This window comes from Manis pentadactyla, chromosome 8 (assembly GCF_030020395.1).
Source record: "Manis pentadactyla isolate mManPen7 chromosome 8, mManPen7.hap1, whole genome shotgun sequence".
Taxonomy (NCBI): Eukaryota; Metazoa; Chordata; class Mammalia; order Pholidota; family Manidae; genus Manis; species Manis pentadactyla.
This window is the reverse complement of record NC_080026.1, coordinates 39,674,032-39,699,595: the sequence shown is the minus strand read 5'-3', so window position 1 is coordinate 39,699,595 and position 25,564 is coordinate 39,674,032. Positions and strand designations below refer to the sequence as shown.

Below are 25,564 nucleotides of genomic sequence, written 5' to 3'. Positions count from 1 at the left end.
TAATTACACTAACTTTGTTTTCCTCAGTTAAATAATGTTTTCCACCATGCTTTTATCATTTATTACATGGCATTCTTTAGTATGCTCAAATATCTGTCCCTAATTTTTAATATGAGATTATAACAGATACAGGATATAAATAACAAAAAATTATAAGGATATGACATGAGGAAGATTGTGAACATATAATTCATTTGAAAAATCAAAAACAAGGCTCAGGTTTTCAGCTTGGAACATCAATATTTCTTGATCACATTAATAGGTGGATTATTATTATTCATGCTCAACACTCATACTAATAAAATGAATCTTCCCTTCCTTATCATTTGCCACTGTCCATTTGATAACAAGAGATATCACAAATGACCTTTCTCTGTCAAAGCATAAAACGACAGCAAAGGAAAAGAGTAATTTCAGATTTACTTCCCTTGTAGTATAGCACTTTCTGCTTACTTGGGGGAAGAAAGCTTGCAAAAATCAAGTCTAATGGAATGAAAATAAGGAACAAAAAGAATGCTCCAAGGTCTGTTTCCAGGTTCAGTCTTGAGCCCAAATCTCCACTTCTCTGAAATAAAGAAAAGGTTTTGTTTTGTACTTTTTAAATCTCATAGCTGCCATTGCAAACACTGCTGGAGCTCTGTTAGACATGGAGCACCAGAAGGATGGATATGAAAATAATTTCTTAAGTGAGTTGGTTTAGGAGCTGAGTTACCATTTACTAACCTTACACTTTAATGTGCCAAAGCCAAAGGTCATCTCTTGCATTGTCCTCTTTCTCAGAAATGTTCATTAATAGCTTCACTCTTTTTATTAATTGTATAGAATGTTAAGATCAATCCCTTTTTTGTACATTTTAAAATGTCTAAATGAAGGCTGAATTAAGCCTCAGGCATGAAGAAGGTGTTCAGTTTGTATATTTCTTCTTTTTTAGTATTAAATTTTTTTTCATTTGGAACATTAAGGTAAAATTTGATACATTTCCAACACGTTATTGGGGCAGAAGATTTCCTGAAATTTTATTAAACAGGTATTTATAGCTGAATGAGTTCATTATAGGCATTTACTTGTAATCCCCTCCCAGTGTTCTTCCTTCCCATTCTGACACTCTTTATTTATTCCTTCTTCTACCAATTAATAATAGATACATATGTACTGAGAGATTTGGAATACAGAAAATCCTTTCATTGGACTTTCCAAATGATGGTCAATGAATAATTCCAGTGAGATTCAGGCTAAGTAGAAATATCTAAAGAAAAAATTTTGATCCATGTGTGTATCAATGTATAGCTCCAATTTGAAAATCATATGCAAAGGAACTCAGAGAATAAACAACCAACTGCCAATGCATATATAACAAGATGATGCTCAACCTCACTCAAATAATTGCAAATCAATATAACAATTAAGAGATATTTTTCATCAGTCAAATTGATAATAGTTAAATGCTGACAATACTCAGTGACAGTATGAGTATAGTAATAGAAAATGTCATATATCATGGTGAGTCTGATTAATGCAATTTGATACTATTAAATTTCAAATTGGCCTTTCCTTAGACCCATCAACACTGCTGCTATCAATTTAGCCTACAAATATATTTTAAAATGGCTTCCAAGTGTATTTCCAGGCATATAAGAAGAAATAAATGTTAGCAACATCATGCAAAGAAATTTTAGGTAGCCATTAAATGATATTAGAAGAAAACAAATGGGCTCATATAAAAATATCCTAGATTATATTAAGTGGATAAAAAGTATAGACCATCAATATTATTGAAATCAAACACACACATACACATAAGTCTAAATATATATGGAAATATTATATTGTTTGGTTACACATCTATGAAGAAATACAGACAAGATTATAGAAATTTTTGACAGGTACCAACTGATATGTACACAGCTATGTCAAAAAGGTATACTGAGTGATATGGAGGGAAACTTTTGTTTTCCTTATATATGTATGTGTACCAGCTCTGTTCAATAGAACTTTCTGTGATAATGTAAATATTTTGTATGTGCATTGTCTAATGTGATAGCCACTGGTTTCATTTAGCTATTAAGAACTTGAAATGTGGCTGGTGTGACTAAATGAAGGAATTTTTAATATTATAAGATTTTAATTAATTTAAAAATAAATTTCAATAGCCACACGTGGCTACTGCCTCTCATATAGTTCAATTTACTATTTATCTTTTCTAACCATATATATTCATAATCTTTTTAGAATGTCAATGAGGAAGATTAAGAATATTTGTATTCTTGATTGTACTGTATTTTATTAAAATATCAATTCAATGTATCATTTTATGGGACATATAAAAATTATGGATTAAGTGGGATATAATCAAGGATTAAAAAAATAGAAAACCATAAACTTATAAAAATAATATTACATAAATGAGCTTTGACTTATCCAGAACTTATAAGGATAAGCTCTGTAGGCTTTGTAAAAAAGAAACCTTACAATGTAAATTTGTTCTGTTCTCTTAGAAATAATTAATATATAAGGATATATATATGTATATTATATATGTATATACACATAGCTAGGATGCAAGATTAGTCTGCATAGCTATATGAATTAAATGTTTACTTACTTATTTTTATAAAGAATAGAATGTGATTCTAAGTATTTTTCCTCTAAAATAAATAGTACTATGGTGTTTAGTGGATATAATGTGTATAAGCTTTCTCATTCTGAGTCAAATATGAATATACCTCTTTTTAGGAAGAAATACATATTTTGCTATTATAACATACTTTCCTAAATTACACTGTAGTTATTCATTTACTTTAAGTTTTTTTAGTCCCTTAATGTTTTGTTAAAATCAATAATAAATAAATAGGAATATTTTCTCTAGGTATCTTTTTCTAAGTATCTTTTATAAGATACTTTTAAAACTAAGCTCAATATTCACAATCATCATCAATATCCTAGCAAAAATGGGTTCAGAACATCTACATTTTGAAGGACCTTTAAAAGAGAACCTATTCAAAGGCAGTCCAGGAGTTTGAGGTAAGCTGGAAAAGGTTCCTAATTCCAGACAGTAAACTGATAGATGGTAGGAATTTTCATTACAGTCTCACCTATAATAACTGTTGACCACTGATAATCTGCATTAATGGTTAAGGGGTTGTATACAGTAATGTAAGTTTTCACCCAGAATTTCCCACCTGGCCTTGGTTCATTTACATACCAATCGACGTTTACCACAGCAGAGCCTCTGGTAGATCCAGGGCAAGGGGGAGAAAGAAAATGGCCATTTTCTCCTGCCATCCATTCCTGGTACCTAATTGGTCTGGTGCCCATTGGTCAACATGGAGCTGCCCATAGAGTTCCTGCCAGAAGGGGTGGGCAGGGGGAGGAAAGCAGTGCATGCCACTGCTGGAGGGGATGAACTGTGTGAAGCCTGGCTAGAGAACCCCAGCAAGCTGTAAGAAATAAAAGCCTTTCTCCCAATCTTTCCTTTCCCTTGATTTACTTCACTTTCACTAGATTCACAAGGAACTTGTCCCAGAAGGGGAGTCCCCTTTCCACCAGAGCCACAGTTGCAATTATTTAGTTAATACTAGGAGTCTATTAACTATAATAATAATAATAATAATAATAATAATAATAATAATAATAATGAAAAACAAAGTATTCAAGATAAAGTCATCTAAGCTAATTTTTTCATGATTAAAATGAAGTTGTAATTATTTTACAGAGAACATCAACTAGAGTGACAATAAATTATTATACTTAGTTATATTGAATTGAGAACTTTATACTACCCATTTTGGAAAATGAATGTAGCATATAAAATGCATGTAAAAATCTAAAGACAGAGAAGAGAAAATAAGCCAAAAAGAGTAACTTTAAATTTCTCAGATTGATGTAAAACATTATTGTTCATATTGAAGAAGCTGAATAAATTTCAAGTGGAATGAAGTAAAAAAGATGCTCACTTAAACACATCATAGTCAAATTGGACAAAATCACAGAAACGGAAAAATCTTGAAAATAGCAAGAGAAAAATAACCTATCCACAAATAATCCTTTATAAAATTAACAGCTGACTTCTCCTAAGAAATAGTAGCTGTAAGAAGAGAGGATGACATCTTCAAAATATTGAAAGATAAAGCCTGTCAACAGAGAATTCTATATTGAGCTAAACTCTCCTTAAAAAAATCAAGGAGAAATTAAGCTATTTCTAAATGAACAAAAACTGACAGCATTTGTTGCTACAAGAAATACTAAAAGGAGTCCTTCAGACTGAAATGGAAGGACACTAGACAGCAGCCTAATCCACGTGAAGAAATAAAATGACCCAGTAAAGGTAGCTACATAGGAATTATGAAAGCCAGAATAAACGTTTTAACTCCTTTCTTCCCTACCTATTTTAGAAGTCAGCTTCATAAACAATAATTATAAATTGTGTTGTTAGGGTTATAATACATAAAGACATAACTTGTATGGTAATAATAATGCAAAGGACAGAGAAGCAATGGAGATATGTTGGAACAATTTTTGTATAACTATTTACACCAGGAAAATATATTAATTATAAATACACATGCACCTAATAAGAGTCCCAAAACATATTAATAAAAAATGATAGAACTGAAGGGAAAAATAGACACTTTAATAGTAGTAGTAATTGGAGATTTCACAACCCCAACTCCAATAATAGATAGAACAATTGGGAAGATGAACAAATATATAGAACACTTGAAAATTATAAAACCATAACAGACAGAAATTACTAGTGGAACACATATTCTTATGTGGTATACATGGAAAATTCTCTAAGACAGATCCTAGTTAGGCCATTAAACAAGTCTGAATAAAGGTAGAATAATTGAAATTAAAGAAAGTGTGTTCTCTGACCACAGTGGGACTAATTAGGAGTTAGTAACAGAAAAAAATTTGAGAAATTAATAAATATATGTATATTAAACAATGCCCTCCCAAATAACCAATGGATCAAAGAAGAAACAAGTAAAAAAATTTATTGAGTAGAATGAAAATAAAAATACAAACTTTAATAATTTATAGAATGTTATTAAACCAGGGCTTAGAGGGAAATTTCTACTGCAAATACTTATAAGGAAAGGAAGGAAAGAAAGAAGGGAGGGAGGAAGGAAGGAAGGAAGGGAGAAAGAGAAAGAGAGAAGAAATAGAGAGAAAAGAAAGAGAGAGAAAGAAAAAGAAAGAATCTGAAACTAATAACCAAAGTTTCTACCTAAAGAAAATAGAAAAAGACCAGCAAACTCACCATAAAGCAAGCAAAAGGAAGGAAATAATAAAGATTAGAGTGCATATAAATCCAATTCAAATAGGAAAACAGTAGATAAAATCAATAAAATCAGGCGTTGGTTTATTGAAAATTAAATTAAAATTGACAAACCTTTAGCTAGATTGATAAAAAAAAAAGGAAAGATGACTCAAATTATTAAAATTATGCATGAAGTAGAGGGTACCACAACTGACCTTACTGAAATAAAAATATAAGGAATTATTATGTAAAACTGTATGCCAAGAAATTATAATTATTTAGATTGAAAAGAGAAATTCCTGAAGAGAAAATATTCTAATTGACTTATGAAGAAATAGAATAGACTTATAAAGGGATTAAATTAGTAATTAAAAAACTTCAACAAAGAAAACTCCATGCCCAAATGGCTTCATTGATGAATTACACCAAACATTTAAAAAATAATTAACACCAACCCTTCACAAATTCTTACAAAACATAAGAGAGAACACTTTGCTACACATTCTATGAGAACAGTACTATCCTGAGACATAAACTAGACAGACATTATTAGGAAAGAAAATTATAGACCAACATCCCTAATGAATAAACACAAAAATTCTGAACAAAACACCAACAAACAGAATCGTACAACATATGAAAAGGGTTGTACACCATGATGAAGTGAGATTTCTCACAGCAATACAAGTTTTCTTAAATGATCTGAAATTAAGTCAATGTAATTTATATTAATAAAAATAAAATATTTCAAAAAAAAGAGATAATTATCTCAGTGGATGAAGAAAATGTACCTAGTAAACTCCAAAACTCTCAAACCCTTTCATGATAAACCCTAAACAAACTAGGAATAGAAAGGAAAATCTTCAACTTTATAAAAGGTATCTACAAAAATTTTTTAAAAAAGGAACTAATAACATAATTAACAGAGGAAACCTAAATGGTTTCTCCCTAAAATTAAGGATGCAGCAATGATGTCTGCTCTCACCATTTCTATTCAGCATTGTACTGGAGGTTCTCACTGGGCACTTAGGCAAGAAAAAGAAGAAAATGCTTCCAGAAAGGAAAATAAATAAAACTGCCTATATTGGCAGATGACACCATGTATATGGAAAATCCTATGGAATCCATCAAACACAGTAATGTGGCACAATATTAATATGAAAAATCAGTTATATTTCAATACACAAGCAGCAAGCAATTCAAAGATAAAATAAAGCAATCCCATTTACAATACCTTCAAAAGATTAAAACATCTAAGAATAAATTCACTAAAAAGTATAAGGTATATACACCAAAAAATATAAAACATGTTTATAAGAAATTAAAGAGCTAAATAAATGAAAGAAATTGCATATCCAGCATCAGAAGACTTACTCTTGTTGAGATAGAAATATTTTCAAAATGAATCTACAAAGTTAACAAAATCTTTATCAAAATTCCACATTCTCTTTTTTTTTTTTGGAAAACAATTTACCAGATGACCTTAAAATTCATATGATAGTGAAAAGAGACTCAGAATATCTGAAACAGTCTTGAAGATGAATTAAGTTCAAGGTCTCATACACCCTGATTTAAAATCTTATTACACACCTACATATAAAGACTGTGTGGCACTAGCATAAGGATAAGCATAGAGAAAAACAGGGAGAGTCCAGAAATAAGTCCATACATTAGTGGTCAACAGATACTTCACAAGGGGGCCAAAACCATTCATTGGGGAGAAAAAGTCTTTTCAATCAATATTGCATGCAAAAATCGAGTCTGGACAAACTACCTCACATCATTCATAAAATTAACTCAAAACAAATCACAGAACTAAATTTAAAAGTAAAAATTATAATGCTTTGATACAAAAGGATAGGCATAAATCTTCATGATCATGGGTTTTGCAAAAGTTTCTATATTAACAAAGTACGTAAGACAAAAGAAAAAGTAGATAAATTTGATTTCATCAAATTTAAAATCTTTTGTGTATCAAACAGTAATGTCCAGGAAGTGAAAGACAATACACTTGAGAGAAAATATTTACAATTTTATTTCTGACAGGGAACTTACACTTTGCATATGAAGGACAATTAAAGTTTATTAATAAAAAGACAAAGAACCCAATTAAAATATTGTTTTTTTTAACAGTAAATTATTTTAACAGTGATTTCTCCAAAGAAGATATACAAATGACCAATATGCAAATGAAATAATGCTCAACATCATTAGTAAATTAAGAAAACCCAAATCAAAACTACAATAAGATAGCACTTCCCAGACCTAAGATGTCTAAAATAAAAAAGACAAAAACAAGGACTGATGAGGATCTGAAGAAACTTGGCTCCCCTTAATTGCTGGTAGGAAGGTAAACAGCTGTGACTGCTTTGGAAAATAATTTCACAGTTGTTCAAAATGCTAAACATAGTTATCATCTGACCCAGAAATCCATTCCTGAATAATGGAAATATGTCAAGAGTGATGAAAACTTGTGCCTATGTGATACTTGTAAACAAATATTCATAGAAGTATTATTCATAATTTAAAAGTAAATAGCCAAAAAAATTGAAATGGCCCAATTGTCAATTAATTAATAAATGTATCAATGAATTAGTGTATCTATACAAAGTAATATTATTCAGTAATAAAAAGGAGTGAAATACTGATATATTCTAAAACATGGATGAACCTTGAACACATCATGCTAGGTGGAAGAAGTCAGTTAGAAAAGACCACATATTGTAGGTTTTATTTATCAATACACAAATCCATAGAAACATGGAGTAGACTAGTAGTAGTTGCATGAGTCTGTAGGGGGAGAGACTGGGGTTGGGGAAGTACTGCTAGTATGTATGGGTTTCTTTGCAGCAGCTGAAAATGTTCTATAATTAGATTGTGATGATGGTTTTCCACCTCTGTGAATAGACTAAAAACCAATGAACTGTACACTTCACATTAGAGAAAATTATAGTATATGAAATGTTTCTCCACAGATCTGTTACACACACATACACAAATGAAAGACAGACAGAGGAGGGAATCAGAAAACAAATTAAAGAGTAGTGTGAAGTCAGAGGAGTTAGCGTAATTTCCATGCTCTCATTTCTTTCTCAAGTGTTAAAAGTAAGCTTTACTTCAGCTCTGATTTTCCCATTAGCTATACACTAGAAAAAAATATTTTTACTTATAACTGTCAATTAATTAAGAGATGAATAGATTTTTCTGAATATAAGGTGTTAAGAAACAGTTTTTTCCATGACTAATAAGCAATTTTCTGTTTATACCAATTTCTTGAATATCCTACAAATTAACAGTGTTACAAAATAAAGATATGGTGTAAAGAATTAAATAATTGTCTTCTGTTTTTTTATCTTTTTTCATTTCAATAATCACAGCATCTCTACTTGCTTGTAATCTAATGGGCTCACAATTTTAGTGGGTGGAGAAAATCAAAAGCAAATCGATAATCTTTAAAAATCTATCACTGTGACGTTCATGATCAGATCCTATTTTCTAACCTCATCTGGCTTGGCTTACTTGTGCCACACTGGCATCCTTTCAAGGTTTTTAATGCTCCTAGTCTCATGCTATTCCCACCACCTCCAAGCTCTATTTTTACCTGGTTAACTTCTCTTCACTCATCTGTGCTTCAATAAAGAAGCTTATAATGACTTCTTCAAAATAGAGGTCAATATATTAGAAAGTCTAACATGAATGTAATGTTTTATTTTTAGTTTTCATTCCTACGTTCCACATCAGAGAGTATAAATGCTCATATATAATTAATTCTTTAATGAGTGTTCTCCTTGCTTACTAGACCGTGAGATCACTATAACCAGGACAGTTCTATTTTCTTACTATCATATCTTCAGCAGCTACTACAGTGTGTGGGATAAAACAAGAACGTAAGATTATTGAATGATTCAATCAAATAACAAAATAGCACATTTTTAACCCCCAAGGTATGATGGTTTGTATTTCTATGTTCTATGTTAATTTCTTAATTTCATTGTAAGTCTTTTTTCAAACAGGCCACTAAATATTCCTCTATTGTTTTGTAATATACAGAATATGTGTAAACATATACAGTTGACTCTTCAGCAAAGAGGGGCTTAGAGGCACCAATCCTCTTTGTAGTGGAAAATATACATGCAACTTTTTTCAAAAACTTAACTACTAATTGCCTACTATTGACCAGAAGCCTCACCAATAACATAAACCACTGATTAATACATATTTAAGTATGTATTATATACTGTATCCTTACTATAAAGGAAGCTATAAAAAAGATTTTTTCAACTTTTCACAAATCTTCAAATTTTTTTCAAATATACTAACTGAAAAAAAAAAATCCATGAATAAGTGGACCCGCACAGTTTGAACCTGTGTTGTTCAAGGGTCAACTATGTATACAACAACCAAACATTAAATAGATTCTATTGTGAAGATTAGTTGGAAATGTTTAAAACAGAATTGTCGACTTATCATTTAAAAACCTAAAAGACAATGTTAATTCCTTTATGTCTGGAAGACACAAAGAAACTAGTCAACAAAGACCTGTCTACTCTATGCTAACAAATTGTCAATCCACTTTACGTATCATTCTAATTCAATTCCTGAATATTCCCTTATCTGTACTTTGCTGTTGACTTCAAAGTGGTCTCACAATTTCTACTTTAATATCCCTAAGATGGAATCCTCACATGACAGTATTCTTTTAAAATATGACTTAGATATTGCCACTTTATTTCAAAATGTGCCTACTGCTCACAAAACAAAACCTTAACCTACAGAACTCAACATTATCTTTCTTCTGGTTATCTCTCTGGATTCATCTTGTACCATTCTCCACATCCTCCACTACTTACATATATTTTTCTGTTCTTGGAATAGATCTATGCAGTTCCCACCCAGTGTTCAGTGCTTTTTCATTGTGTATCTAGTACTTTCTTCCTGAATGGCTAGTGGTAAAACAAATATATATAAAATGTGTGTATATTGATACATACATATAAATGTATACACATATTTCATTTAAGTATCTTTTGTAAAAGGCAAACATAAAAAATACACAAATAAATATAGAAACACCTGATATAAAAAGAGTTTTAATTTAGTTTACATTTCTTTAAAAGAGAGTTTGAATGGAAAACTCATCCAGGTATATTAGAAGTAACATGAGTAGGAGTCAAGAAATTTATACTCTAGTCTCAATACTCCTTTAGAAGCACTATTACTCTGGGTCTGTTTCTTTTTACTTAAACTGAAGCAGGAGATACGGAGAATGCTTTTAGCTCTATAATATGCTGCCATTATCATTTAATATTTGCTAAAAACTGAACTTCCTTGAATGCTCATACATATAACATAAGCATACTATTAATTCAATATATTCTCAATGTACTGTGAAAATATCGGTATTCTTTAGTAAGGATAGGTTACAAAAGTTCTACTAATGAATGGTTCTCCATCAACAAGGAAACATAAAGTGTTCTGAAACTTCAAAAGGGGAAAAAAAAATGTATCTCTACATCATTAACTTTGAAAAAAGTTCCTTTAAAAATGTATTTTGCTCACACAAACTCCATTACAAATTAATAGAAGAATTTGGATGTTTCATTTATTTTTTTAAATTTCGAATTGGTTCTCTATGAAAACGTAAAATTTTCAGAAATAAATGAAAGGTGGAAATATTTATCAGATGTTAAAGGGCATATAACTAGATCCTTGAGTTGCTCAAAATGGACTGATTTGTCCTGGATGCAATTCATGACACTGACCTCTCAGGAAGCTGACTTCTAAACAAGTGTAATTTATTGCAATAAATCTAGCTTCCTGTTGGTTTCTATCATCCTGACACACACTAAAGAAAGTTACTTTCCCAGCCCCAAGAAGACTAAATAAGAAGATTTAAAGAAGTTACTACTGAAATTGTAATCATTTTAATGCACATATTAAAGTGAATATATTAGATAAGGTTAAAATAAGCTCTTATTCAAATGGTTAAACAAATGATATCTAATAAGAGTCAGTTAAGTCAGTGCTGTTTTCTACACAGAAGAGACTTTTAGACATTGGTCAGATGATTTTAGTTTCTGTCAATGATGAGTTACTCAATAATCTTCAAAATGATTGACGTAGCTTTTGATGTGGCTTTTTAGTAACAGTTAACACTATTGAGGATAAATGTGTTTATACCATCTAAGGTACTTTGGCCCAATGAATAAATTTGTTTGTAGCATGTATTTCTTAGATCATTCACAGTATGATTTAGGGAAAAACTTAAAGTGGAGTGGTCTCTTCTGGAATCTTTCTCATTTAAGGGGAAGTGTTCGAATGGCTATATGGAATGAGGCAGTTATCACATCATGTTTGCAAACATATGGAGACAAGGGTATCTCTTCACACTTTAAATTTACACTTGAGCAGACTTCATGATTTCATGGTGGTATAGAGTTAGCTCCCCTCACTTCTACATAACCAATGGCAAAACAAATTTAAAAAAAGAATAAAAATACTATAACATGTATAAGTCAGCTGAAGGTATTTCTATGCATTACAAGTTAATAAATATTCCCTGGTTCTAGTCAAGCTACAATCTTATTATAATCTATTAATATCTAGTTGGACAAAAATTGTGCAGCTAACATTTTCCTTGGAATCATTTTGCTACTATATATGAATTTTCTCCCTCTGTTTTAGGCTATTTTCAATAGCCTAAATAAATCAGAGATGCAAGATTCTTATCTATCAGTTATCTCTTCCCATACTAGTGCATGAACTCTTTTTTTTTTAACTTTACCAATATTTAAGCACATCGTTTCAAACCACGTTTCCAGTTCCTTTCTAATATCAAAAAGTGATTTGCTACAAGTATTTATGGCTGCTGGTGTTTTCTGCCAAGACCACTCGTAATATTCAATTTATTGACAGCAGAAAAAGATAATACTTATGGAACATTTTCCTCATTGTGTCACTGTGAATGAGCATTTGTTTGAAATAGTTCTGGCTTTAAGAGATAACATTTCTGAACACTTATAAATGACTATGAGCAGTTTTGGGTCTAAAACACTTCATTTATGTTACTCCTCTTCAAAAAGTTAAATACCCTTTAATTCCTTCTTCATTAGAAATCCACCTATCTTCAATCAAAAAGAATGTCTTAAGACAATTATTTCAGGAAAATGATTTACTTTTGTTTTATTTTTGACAGCCATGCCTAATATTATTATTATTCATAGAGTGTGTTAACCATGATTACAAAGCTAAAAGTACCCACTATTCATACTTAAAATGCTTTTAAGCAGAGAAATGACAATGCAGTGTTATCTTAATTTTCAAAGAAATTGATGGTCATATTTTGGCAAAACATACCTTAACAGGCCATCTGTTATCACATTTTTACCAATAATGTGTCTATTTTTTTAAGTGACTTGGCACATTTTTATTACAAAGCTTTTCATAGTGATTTATTCCATTAATTGTGATTATAATTAAAATATTGATAATTGCTCAATGAAAAAACTGCAGAATAAATAAAATTCTTATATTCTGATAAAATATGTTTTCTAACAAAATAGCCCAGGAGACAAAGTTAGTCTAGAATGTGGCTTAACATGAGCTTTAAAAACACAATTGCATTTTTATAATACTATCTTGGAGTTGGGAGGAAATGATTAAATAAGTTCCTCTGAAATCATGTGGAATCCCAGTAATTGTACCTTTGTTTGCAACTTGGGGTTGACTGGTTGCAAATATACACTACACTCAAATTCCTTACTGGTCACCTCTTCCAACTGAATTCTGGCACCTCCAGGACTTATAAATTGCTTAATTATCTGTGTTGTGAGATAAGTATCTTTAGGGAGCCTATGAATTTTAGAAGATCAGTAAATCAGAATATTTGCATAATATGACTCTGTGGTAATTAAGAGTCATAGCCTACATAGAAGAGAGTAGAAATATACCTCAAAAGGATTTAAAAAATTAAACACAAAAGCACAAAGATAAAATGGCATTCACCAGCACATGGAAAGAGCTACAGTGAGAGGACATGGATGTGGCATGAAGTACCAAAAAAATAATTGGGATAATGGAATAATAAACCAAAACCTTTTTGGGTTTTTTTTGTTTGTTTCTTTTTGGATGAATGATAGAGGCTATGAAAGCAGGAAATAAATGTTGAAGAATAAATACATAATTTGTGACCAGAGGAAGACCTCATTACCTTGTGTGAGGGAATAGTCAGTAAGGGACAGTCACAGAACCGATATTCATATACTGAGTATCTATACCTAACTTAAATGTTTGGCCACTGCATGCCTATATTCCACAAGAACAATACTTTATGACAAAGGAAACCAGATTAAAAATGCACTTATTTTTTCCCCAAAGTAATTTTATCAAGGATCAATTCACGTTGACTTTAATCAGCAAATCATTAGCATGCCCTCTCATCATTCCCAATTCCTGCTTTGTGCCTCCTGCCCTATCTCCTGTTGAGGGCTTCTTTTCTAAGGATTTCAGCATCTCCAATGGTTCCTTAGCCTTTTATCTAGTATCTATGAGGACCATCCAATTAAAAAATAGTAGATATTGCTTCATATTGTTTATTGAACTTTTTGATGAGGCTTATTATCATCTCCCCCAATCACTTCTTAGCAAGTGATCAATATTCCTTAAAAATCCTTGGCATTCTGCACGTACTATAACAAGATGCCTTCAGAGTAGCTGTTTCTCTGATATCTGTGAATTAATAAGTTAGTTTAAAAATAAAAATGTCAGTATTCTCTGCTAGTGAATGATCCACTTGCTAAAGTATATCAGCTGGTTGCACTAATTTCAGTGACCATGATTTCAATGAACATTTTTTCTTAACATATGAAAACATTAAACAACAGTTCCAGTCCATCTCTTCTACCTGGCCATCCTATAATAACATGAAGTTTAAGGCCTATTCCAAATGTACATGTAGGAACATGATTTAAGACCTAGTTGATGATTTGTTTATTGCTTTAAATTCTGTGGAAGGTGTTCTGAGTCCTTTTACTATGTTTTGTCTATATAATATGAACAATATATTGAGCCTTTGGTTATATAAAACAGTGAGAAAATTACTGTGCACTATTTTTCAGTAGTGTTTGATGGCTAGACTCTGAAGTTTGGCAATGGATAATTCATTATCACTTGCTCAACAGATAACAGTAACTAAATCTAATCTTAAGAAGATTGAATTTACCAGAAAGACAAGTTCATATTTGCTTATAAGAGCAAAATAAATGCATTCCATTAATTGAACATTATTAGGCTTAACAATGATTCTGGAGAAAGAAAATGATATTGATAGAATCCTTAAAAACATATCAACACAAGCAGAAGGCTAGTTTTAAAAAGCTTGCCTTCTGCTCAGTCAGGAAAACCATAACAGAATTAGGAAGAAGTCAGGAAGAATGCCAAGTAGAAAGGGATAAAATGTTTGTGGTAACATGTGTTAGAATAGCCTGTTTTCTCAGTCGTGGCACTTGTATGTGACTAATCTAACATAGAAAATATTAGAAATATTCATTGTAGGGAAGTATGATTGCTGGAAACATTTACTTATTCACTAAAAAGGATAAATGGGGACAAAACGAAGCAGATGGTCACAGGAGTATTTTTTTATCAATAAACCTATTAATTCTAATGATTTTCCAACCCTTACTTTTCATCTGAAATGCTTTGAAAGTGCTGCAGCTGAACTACACCTACAGAGTATTCTAAGCAATACTGAAGTGTATAAAGTAATTAATTATCCATTACTTACAAAAGTTGTGTTTTCCAATAATAACGTGGTAGCATTTGTTTCTATATTCAGTTGAATGACATGTCCATTCTCGCTTTTATACACCACATCTGTATCTGCAACAACAAAGGTATGAACAATTGACGAACAGATTGACTAGGTAATGTAATACCTGCAGAGGAGAAAATGTGCATAATCAACAGACACATTAGAACAATCTTGTTAGCCTTTAGTAACCTGAGCAGATTTCAGTACTTGGCTCACATTAATCCTCTTCAATGATCAGGAAGCCCAGCTAGCACACAGTCTATTGTGCAATGATGACAGCATTAGAGAGGGCTACTCAGGTTTCTCATTTAACAAATGAACATTCATTAAAATATGGGCAACCTGCTGCCCATTCTGAGATGTGCAAGAAGGGACAAAGTGAAAAGGCAGTTTCAAAAGTAAGTTACTGATTCGTTATCTAGTTAAACTTATAATAAGTGTTGCCAGTTAACCATAGCTCTATACTGTTCTAAGACCACTCACAATGAACTATCTTCATACAGACATTTTCATGTATTCAGTTCTACAACTGCTCAGTTCCTACTAAACCTTTTTCTCCTTTGGGTTGAGAATTTTGTGTCTGGTATTTTATCTGGCTTGTGTGATCACAGATCAATATGTCTGCGCTCGCCTGCCAGTGAATCCACTTTGTCACCTTTAGAATGATGTCTTCATTTTAAATAATTGCATGCATCTGAACAGCTGTTGATTTAATATAATTCTGAGTTAAATTTACCAACATTCATTGGAAAATTAAATCATCTTAAGAACACCTCAGATGGAAAATATCAACCTAAGGGAAACTGGCCACAGAAGATACTCAGGAGTTTACACACACACACACACACACACACACACACACACACACACACACACACACAAATAAAAGCAATCTTGAGAGCTTTTTCTTTTTAATGATATCTCCTTTCCAGGTATACTTAATTCTAAACTTTTCCATGGTGTTTTGCATCTCCTGACCTCCTGCCCATTATTGGAATAAATGCAATATTGAAGAGAATTGGGTCCACTGTTCACAGTGAACAAATTTATACAAGTCACGACACCTCAGAACCAGAACATATTCACATGCATAATGGTGAACAAGTATGCATCAAAGGTTGTGAAGATGATGTGGAAATGTCTGATGCTTTTGGCAGAGCAAGGTTTTCTGACTTGTTCTCTGGTTATTTCAATACAATAAATAGTAACACCTAGAAATTATATGATGAGAAGCAAACAGTGATAGCTTGCACAAGCAAAAATGGTTTGTTTGTTTGTTAGTATTTCATTCAGAAGACTGAGTGTCCAATATGACTCTCCTAGAAGTTCTCCTATAGAATCAAGAACTGCACAGAAGACCAATAGTTCTTTGTGACGTTAATCACATGGGGACAGTGATGTGTTGGAACTGCTGTCTGGGGACAGGGACAGGAAAAGGAATTTTAAGAAAGAAGGGAAAGAAACAAAAACAGTTCTCCAAGTTACTACCTAAGCCAGTCTGGATGGATTGAAAAGTAGTCTATGTGAAGAGGGTCTTACATCACCTTCTGAACTTCCTTCATCAGCTACAAATAAATTCTGTCCTTTTTAATCACTAACTTTACGTGTTTTCCTTTCTAGTGATTTTAGAACAAATGATGAGTTTAAATAAATAATAGGTATTTATTTCAATTTATATTCTTTTCCTCCCTTCCCTTTCTTTTCATAGCATATTTATGATCACTGCCCAACAGCAACACCGGTCACCCGGGTTACCCATTTAGTCCCCTGTCTTCTTGCTCTTAATTAGTGCTTGCTTGAATCAACAGTCCAGCCTCAAACCAATGTCTCTTTCATTTTTCTTAATATTCATAATTCTGGACCATTTATTCATAGTGGTAAACAAAGCCATCACAGAATAGCAAGAAGAACCAAATGGCATGTCTTTACAAATCAACCTTATAATATTTTCACTATAAGTTAAAAGAAAAATGGTTTTTCCCCCTTCTACCACACTGTGGAGATAAATATAGCAGGAGCCACCCAAGGAGTGGTTCCTGTCCCAGGGGAGCAAGCACACTACAGAATTATAAATAGGGAAGAAGTCTTTGAGCTTAGGGAGAAAGAAGAGCTTAGAGCAATCTTAGCAAAAATGATGGTTATTTTTCAATAGAAAAGAGAATAACATATGGCCCCGCAGTCCCGGATAGTAAGAGAACACTCTGAGCAGATGATGAATAGTATTAAGGTAGAGGAAAGTAAATCAGTTTTTATTTCCCTTAGAACTAAAGTAGAAGGAAGTGAACCTGTTTGAGAAGAGAATACATTTGATGAATTTTAAAATAAATTTTATTGGATGATTATATATTAGACTTTTAAAAAATCCACAGAGATTTGAGACATGAATGCCTTTAGATCTGCATTCCTGCCACTTTTAATATTAATTTCTCAATGTTGAATTAGTAGGAGAAACTTTTTTTAAAAAAATTCAAGTGTAACTCCCTAGCTTAACATTTATTAATTTTCTTTAATTTTTTTCTGGTCTTTAAAATCTGGTCTTCTGGGTCTCATATTTATCCTACCTACTGGTTTGATTTATAATCACTAGTGGAATCTCCCATTTAAAAACTCCTATTATTGAATTAAAAAAATACTTTCTGGAGCTATCTTTTGATATTTTCTTTAATATTGGGTAGTGAAATATGAATGAATAAGTTCAATGAGTAAAGTGCATTAACACAGGAAGATTAAGGTAGGTGTATTTGAAACATTCTTAAAACACAGCATTATGCATATCTATACAGTACTTTGATTAAATAATATTTCTTCCTTTTAAGCTCATTGAAAGTTAAGAGTTAATTATCTTGAGCACATATCTTTATCAGTCAGTTTTTTTAAATGAAAAGGTGTGACAAGATAGAATCGCTGTCTAGCCTCTTCATCCTGAGCTCCAAGAATGTAGTTTTAGGTCTGTCCTCTATATGATTGTTACTGTCATTTTTGAACGATCCGTTTCATTAATTTGTCCAACCAAGGGAAAAACAAAGCAGTATATCCCAGTTGAAGATCTTTCTGGGTAAATGCACCCTTTTATTTTATACCTCTTCCACACAAAGCACAAAGTAAAGTACTTCACATTACAATTCAGTTCTTAATTTACTAATGAAATTGATGATGAAGGCCTTGGCATTCACCTATCAGGCACAAGAAGCAACCTACATCCAGATTTTGCTTTTAGTCCCTAAATGTTCTTGCCCATGAAGATAAGGCTGTAAATTAGTACAAAACTTTTTTTTTCAGGAACTCACTAAAAATTAATTTATCTGAATCTTAAGCTCCTGAAATTGAACAAAGTTCTTCATTATCAAACAACTGTTTACTTAAACCCTCTTCAGATTCTTGCTTCTCTGTGCCCACCAATCCTAAAAGAGTGCGACATGAAACATGCCCAGCTGCAACCGGATCCTCAAGTGCACACCACTCAAGCCTAGATCTGCAGCCCTATACATCCCTCTCTAAAACTTTGCCAGCTCCTCCTTCTGCACAGTCAGAGACTGTCAAACACCGTCCTCCCTGGTAATACCCTCATTACCCTCAGGCTTTGCTTAACTAGTTATTCTGGAGGTTAACTGTTTACAAAATTCACCTCCCATGTATGTCAATACAAAATAGCTATATTGCTTTTGTTGATATTACTAATAATGTAAGAATGTATTTAATTTTGACACTATTTGTTTTGAATGTTTCAAAATTAAATCCATTGTATACCTATAGAGTTTTTAAAAAGTGGGAAAAAAGTCTTGGAAAATCAATTCTTTGAGATATTTTAATCCAAAAGGATCTTCATTTTTAAAAATCTGAGTATTTTTGAAAAGTAGGGCGGAGCCAACATGGCGGCATGAGTAGGACAGTGGGAATCTCCTCCCAAAAACATATATACTTTTGAAAATACAACAAACACAACTAGCCCTAAAAGAGAGACCAGAAGACGCAGGACAGTGGCCAGACTGCAGCTACACCAGCGAGAACCCAGCGCCTGGTGAAAGGGGTAAGATACAAGCCCCGGCCCTGCGGGACCCGAGCGCCCCTCCCCCCAGCTCCCGGCGGGAGAACAATAGGCAGAGCGGGAGGGAGACGGAGCCCAGGACTGCCGAACACCCAGCCCCAGCCATCCGGGCCAGAGCGCAGACACAGTACGTGCCCAGGGGGCCCTGGATACTGGGGGAACAGGGAGTAAGACCTCTGAGTGGGTGCCGAAGCTGATGCCCCTGTGACAAAGAAAAGCGGGGGCTTTTTGAAAGTCTTAAAGGGACAGGGACTTAACAGCTTGACGGAAACAACCCAGGTCACAGTACAGCAGCTGGAAATTACAGGTAAAACCGGGTGCACTAACTCCCTGGGCAACAGCTCTGAGACCCCTCACGGAGGCAAACAGTCAAGGAGCCCCCCCATCCATTACCCACCGGGCGCTGCGAAAGCAGAGAAGCAGCCTGAGACAAATTCCGCCCACAGAAAGGGAAATTTCTCCCTTCCGGCCAGGCAAGACACAAAGACCCACTCTACACGCAATTACCCAACACAAGCCACTAGGGGTCGCAGTTGTCCCAGTAAAGAAAGGCCAGTAGCAAGTGAAAATTTTGGCCCTCCCAGCTGACAGTCAATAGCACCTGTCAACATGAAAAGGCAAAAAAATATGATCCAGACAAGACTAACCCAGACAGCTTTGGCATCTGCTACATCTTCCCCTGAGAAGGAATCTGGGGAGATAGATTTAGCCAGTCTTCCTGAAAAAGAATTCAAAACAAAAGTCATAACCATGCTGATGGACTTGCAGAGAAATATACAAGAACTAAGGAAGGAGAATTCAGAAATAAAACAAGCTCTGGAAGGACTTCAAAACAGAATGGATGAGATGCAAGAGACCATTAATGGACTAGAAAACAGAGAACAGGAACGCAGAGAAGCTGATGCAGAGAGAGGTAAAAGGATCTCCAGGAATGAAAGAATTTTAAGAGAGCTGAGTGATCAATCGAAAAGGAATAATATAAGAATCATAGGTATCCCAGAAGAAGTAGAGAGAGAAAAGGGGATAGAAAATGTCTTTGAAGAAATAATTGCTGAAAATTTCCCCAAACTAGGGGAAGAAATGGCCTCTCAGACCACAGAGGTACACAGAACTCCCATGACAAGGGATCCAAGGAGGGCAACACCAAGACACATAATAATTAAAATGGCAAAGATCAAAGACAAGGACAAAGTATTACAGGCAGCCAGAGAGAAAAAAAAGGTTACCTACAAAGGAAAACCCATCAGGCTATCATCAGACTTCTCAACAGAAAGCCTACAGGCCAGAAGAGAATGGCATGATATACTTAATGCAATGAAACAGAAGGGCCTCGAACCAAGACTACTGTATCCAGCACGAATATCATTTAAATATGAAGGAGGGATTAAACAATTCCCAGACAAGCAAAAGTTGAGGGAATTTGCCTCCCACAAACCACCTCTTCAGGGCATCCTACAGGGACTGCTCTAGATGGGAGCACTCCTAAAAAGAGCACACAACAAAACACCCAACATATGAAGAAGGGAGTAGGAGGAATAAGAAGGGAGAGAAATAAAGAATCATCAGACCGCATCTATAATAGCTCAACAAGCGAGTTAAGTTAGAAAGTAAGATAGTAAAGAAGCTAACCCTGAACCTTTGGTAACCACAAACTTACAGCCTGCAATGGCAATAAGTTCATACCTTTCAATAATCACCCTAAATGTAAATGGACTGAATGCAAAAATCAAAAGACACAGAGTAATAGAATGGATAAAAAAGCAAGACCCATCCATATGCTGCTTACAAGAGACTCACCTCAAACCCAAAGACGCGCACAGACTTAAAGTCAAGGGATGGAAAAAGATATTTCAAGCAAACAACAGAGAGAAGAAAGCAGGTGTTGCAATTCTGGTATCAGACAAAACAGACTTCAAAATAAAGAAAGTAACAAAAGACAAAGAAGGACATTACATAATGATAAAGGGCTCAGTCCATCAAGAGGATATAACCATTATAAATATATATGCACCCAATACAGGAGCACCAACATACCTGAAACAAATATTAATAAAACTAAAGGAGGAAATAGAATGCAATGCATTCATTCTAGGAGAGTTCAACACACCACTCACTCCAAAGGACAGATCCACCAGACAGAAAATAAGTAAGGACACAGAGGCACAGAACAACACACTAGAACAGATGGACCTAATAGACATCTACAGAACTCTACATCCAAAAGCAACAGGATACACATTTTTCTCAAGTGCACATGGAACATTCTCCAGAAAAGACCACATTCTAGGACACAAAAAGAACCTCAGTAAATTCCAAAAGATTGAAACCCTACCAACCAACTTTTCAGACCACAAAGGCATTCAACTAGAAATAAACTGTTCAAAGAAAGCAAAAAGGCTCACAAACACATGGAGGCTAAACAACACACTCCTAAATAATCAATGGATCAATGACCAAATCAAAATGGAGATCCAGCAATATATGGAAACAAATGACAACAACAACACTAAGCCCCAACTTCTGTGGGACACAGCAAAAGCAGTCTTAAGAGGAAAGTATATAGCAATCAAAGCATTTTTAAAAAAGGAAGAGCAATCCCAAATGAACGGTCTAATGTCACAACTATCGAAATTGGAAAAAGAAAAACAAATGAGGCCTAAGGTCAGCAGAAGGAGGGACATAATAAAGATCAGAGAAGAAATAAATAAAATTGAGAAGAATAAAGCAATAGCAAAAATCAATGAAACCAAGAGCTGGTTCTTCGAGAAAATAAACAAAATAGATAAGCCTCTAGCCAGACTTATTAAGAGGAAAAGAGAGTCAACACAAATCAACAGTATCAGAAATGAGAAAGGAAAAATCACGACGGACCCCGCAGAAATACAAAGAATTATTAGAGAATACTATGAAAACCTATATGCTAACAAGCCGGGAAACCTAGGAGAAATGGACAAATTCCTAGAAAAATACAACCTTCCAAGACTGACCCAAAAAGAAACAGAAAATCTAAACAGACCAAATACCAGCAACGAAATTGAAGCGGTAATCAAAAAACCACCAAAGAGCAAAACCCCCGGGCCAGATGGATTTACCTCGGAATTTTATCAGACATACAGGGAAGACATAATACCCATCCTCCTTAAAGTTTTCCAAGAAATAGAAGAGGAGGGGATACTCCCAAACTCATTCTATGAAGCTAACATCACCCTAATACCAAAACCAGGCAAAGACACCACCAAAAAAGAAAACTACAGACCAATATCCCTGATGAACGCAGACGCAAAAATACTCAACAAAATTTTAGCTAACCGAATTCAAAAATACACCAAAACCATCGTACGCCATGACCAAGTGGGATTCATCCCAGGGATGCAAGGATGGCACAACATTCGAAAGTCCATCAACATCATCCACCACATCAACAAAAAGAAAGACACAAACCACATGATCATCTCCATAGATGCTGAAAAAGCATTTGACAAAGTTCAACATCCATTCATGATAAAAACTCTCAGCAAAATGGGAGTAGAGGGCAAGTACCTCAACATAATAAAGGCCATCTATGAAAAACCCACAGCCAACATTATATTGAATAGCGAGAAGCTGAAAGCATTTCCGCTGAGATCGGGAACTAGACAGTGATGCCCACTCTCCCCACTGTTATTTAACATAGTACTGGAGGTCCTAGCCATGGCAATCAGACAAAACAAAAAAATACAAGGAATCCAGATTGGCAAAGAGAAAGTCAAACTGTCACTATTTGCAGATGACATGATACTGTACATAAAAAACCCTAAAGACTCCACCCCAGAACTACTAGAACTGATATCGGAATACAGCAAAGTTGCAGGATACAAAATCAACACACAGAAATCTGTGGCTTTCCTATATACCAACAATGAACCAACAGAAAGAGAAATCAGGAAAACAACTCCATTCACAATTGCATCAAAAAAAATAAAATACCTAGGAATAAACCTAACCAAAGAAGTGAAAGACTTATATTCTGAAAACTACAAGTCACTCTTAAAAGAAATTAAAGGGGACACTAACAGATGGAAACGCATCCCATGCTCATGGCTAGGAAGAATTAATATCGTCAAAATGGCCATCCTGCCCAAAGCAATATACAGATTTGATGCAATCCCTATGAAACTACCAGCAACATTCTTCAATGAACTGGAACAAATAATTCAAAAATTCATATGGAACCACCAAAGACCCCGAATAGCCAAAACAATCCTGAGAAAGAAGAATAAAGTAGGGGGGATCTCACTCCCCAACTTCAAGCTCTATTATAAAGCCATAGTAATCAAGACAATTTGGTACTGGCACAAGAACAGAGCCGCAGACCAATGGAACAGACTAGACAATCCAGACATTAACCCAGACATATATGGTCAATTAATATTTGATAAAGGAGCCATGGACATACAATGGCGAAATGACAGTCTCTTCAACAGATGGTGCTGGCCAAACTGGACAGCTACATGTAGGAGAATGAAACTGAACCATTGTCTAACCCCATATACAAAAGTAAACTCAAAATGGATCAAAGACCTGAATGTAAGTCACGAAACCATTAAACTCTTGGAAGAAAACATAGGCACAAACCTCTTAGACATAAACATGAGTGACCTCTTCTTGAACATATCTCCCCGGGCAAGGAAAACAACAGCAAAAATGAACAAGTGGGACTATATTAAGCTGAAAAGCTTCTGTACAGCAAAAGACAACATCAATAGAACAAAAAGGAACCCTATAGTATGGGAGAATATCTTTGAAAATGACACATCCGATAAAGGCTTGACGTCCAGAATATATAAAGAGCTCACACGCCTCAACAAACAAAAAACAAATAACCCAATTAAAAAATGGGCAAAGGAACTGAACAGACGGTTCTCCAAAAAAGAAATACAGATGGCCAACAGACACATGAAAAGATGCTCCACATCGCTAATTATCAGAGAAATGCAAATTAAAACTACAATGAGGTATCACCTCACACCAGTAAGGATGGCTGCCATCCAAAAGACAAACAACAACAAATGTTGGCGAGGCTGTGGAGAAAGGGGAACCCTCCTACACTGCTGGTGGGAATGTAAACTTGTTCAACCATTGTGGAAAGCAGTATGGAGGTACATCAAAATGCTCAAAACAGACATACCATTTGACCCAGGAATTGCACTCCTAGGAATTTACCCTAAGAATGCGGCAATCAAGTATGAGAAAGACCAATGCACCCCTATGTTTATCGCAGCACTATTTACAATAGCCAAGAATTGGAAGCAACCTAAATGTCCATCGATAGATGAATGGATAAAGAAGAAGTGGTACATATACACAATGGAATACTACTCAGCCATAAGAAAAGGGCAAATCCAACCATTTGCAGCAACATGGATGGAGCTGGAGGGTATTATGCTCAGTGAAACAAGCCAAGCAGAGAAAGAGAAATACCAAATGATTTCACTCATCTGTGGAATATAAGAACAAAGGAAAAACTGAAGGAACAAAACAGCAACAGAATCACAGAACTCAAGAATGGACTAACAGGTACCAAAGGGAAAGGGACTGGGGAGGATGGGTGGGTAGGGAGGGATAAGGGGGGGCAGAAAAAGAGGGGTATTAAGATTAGCATCCATAGCGGGGTGGGAGAAAGGGGAGGGCTGTACAACACAGAGAAGACAAGTAGTGATTCTATAACAGTTTGCTACACTGATGGACAGTGACTGTAAAGGAGTATATAGGGGGGACCTGGTATAGGGGAGAGCCTAGTAAACAAAGTATTCGTCATGTAAGTGTAGATTAATGATTAAAAAAAAAAGCAGTTCCTATGTGGTGACCTCTAATGTGTTCTACACAATGATATAAAGGGCATATAAAAGTGTAGGCAAAGGGTCTGTTTGTGTTTATACAGAGGATCAAAGCCTAATTGGGCTACCCCGAAAATGAGCTAAGATACGATATGAAAAAGAACTTCCAACATCAGCACTCTCGGGAAGACTCATGACAGAAGATGATCAGCAAAAAAAAAAAAAAAAACTCCAACAAAGATCCACGCACTGTCACAGGTGTAGATGCACTCATCCCACCAGTTCCTGGACTTGCCATGGGAATGATGAAGGAGATATCTAAGCTGGCCTGTGCATACAGTAAAACAAAAATTGGACTGGATCTATACTGTTGGAACTCAACCAAGAATTAGGAGAAGTGCAAATTGTAGCACTCCAAAACCTTACAACCACAGACTATTTATCATTAAAAGAACATACGGGATATGAACAGTCCCCAGGAATGGGGTGTTCTAGTTTATCTGAATTCTCTCAGACTGTTTAAGTTCAGTTGGACAATATCCACCATATCATAGATAAGTTTTCACAAATGCCTAAGGTGCCTAACTGGTTTTCTTGGTTTCACTGGAGATGGCTGGTAATTACAGGTA

The 25,564-nt window shown here is 34.3% G+C and overlaps 1 protein-coding gene across 3 annotated transcripts in view; it reads right to left on the bottom strand.

Annotated features, from left to right (window-relative positions):
* DPP10 (dipeptidyl peptidase like 10) overlaps positions 1 to 25,564 on the bottom strand; it is a 674,550-nt gene that overhangs the window by 313,531 nt on the left and 335,455 nt on the right. For all 3 annotated transcript variants that reach the window (XM_036886636.2, XM_036886633.2, XM_036886635.2), the window contains one exon: positions 15,048 to 15,142. In XM_036886636.2, coding sequence (XP_036742531.2) covers positions 15,048 to 15,142 — 95 coding nt within the window. The remainder of the gene's footprint in view (positions 1 to 15,047; positions 15,143 to 25,564) is intronic.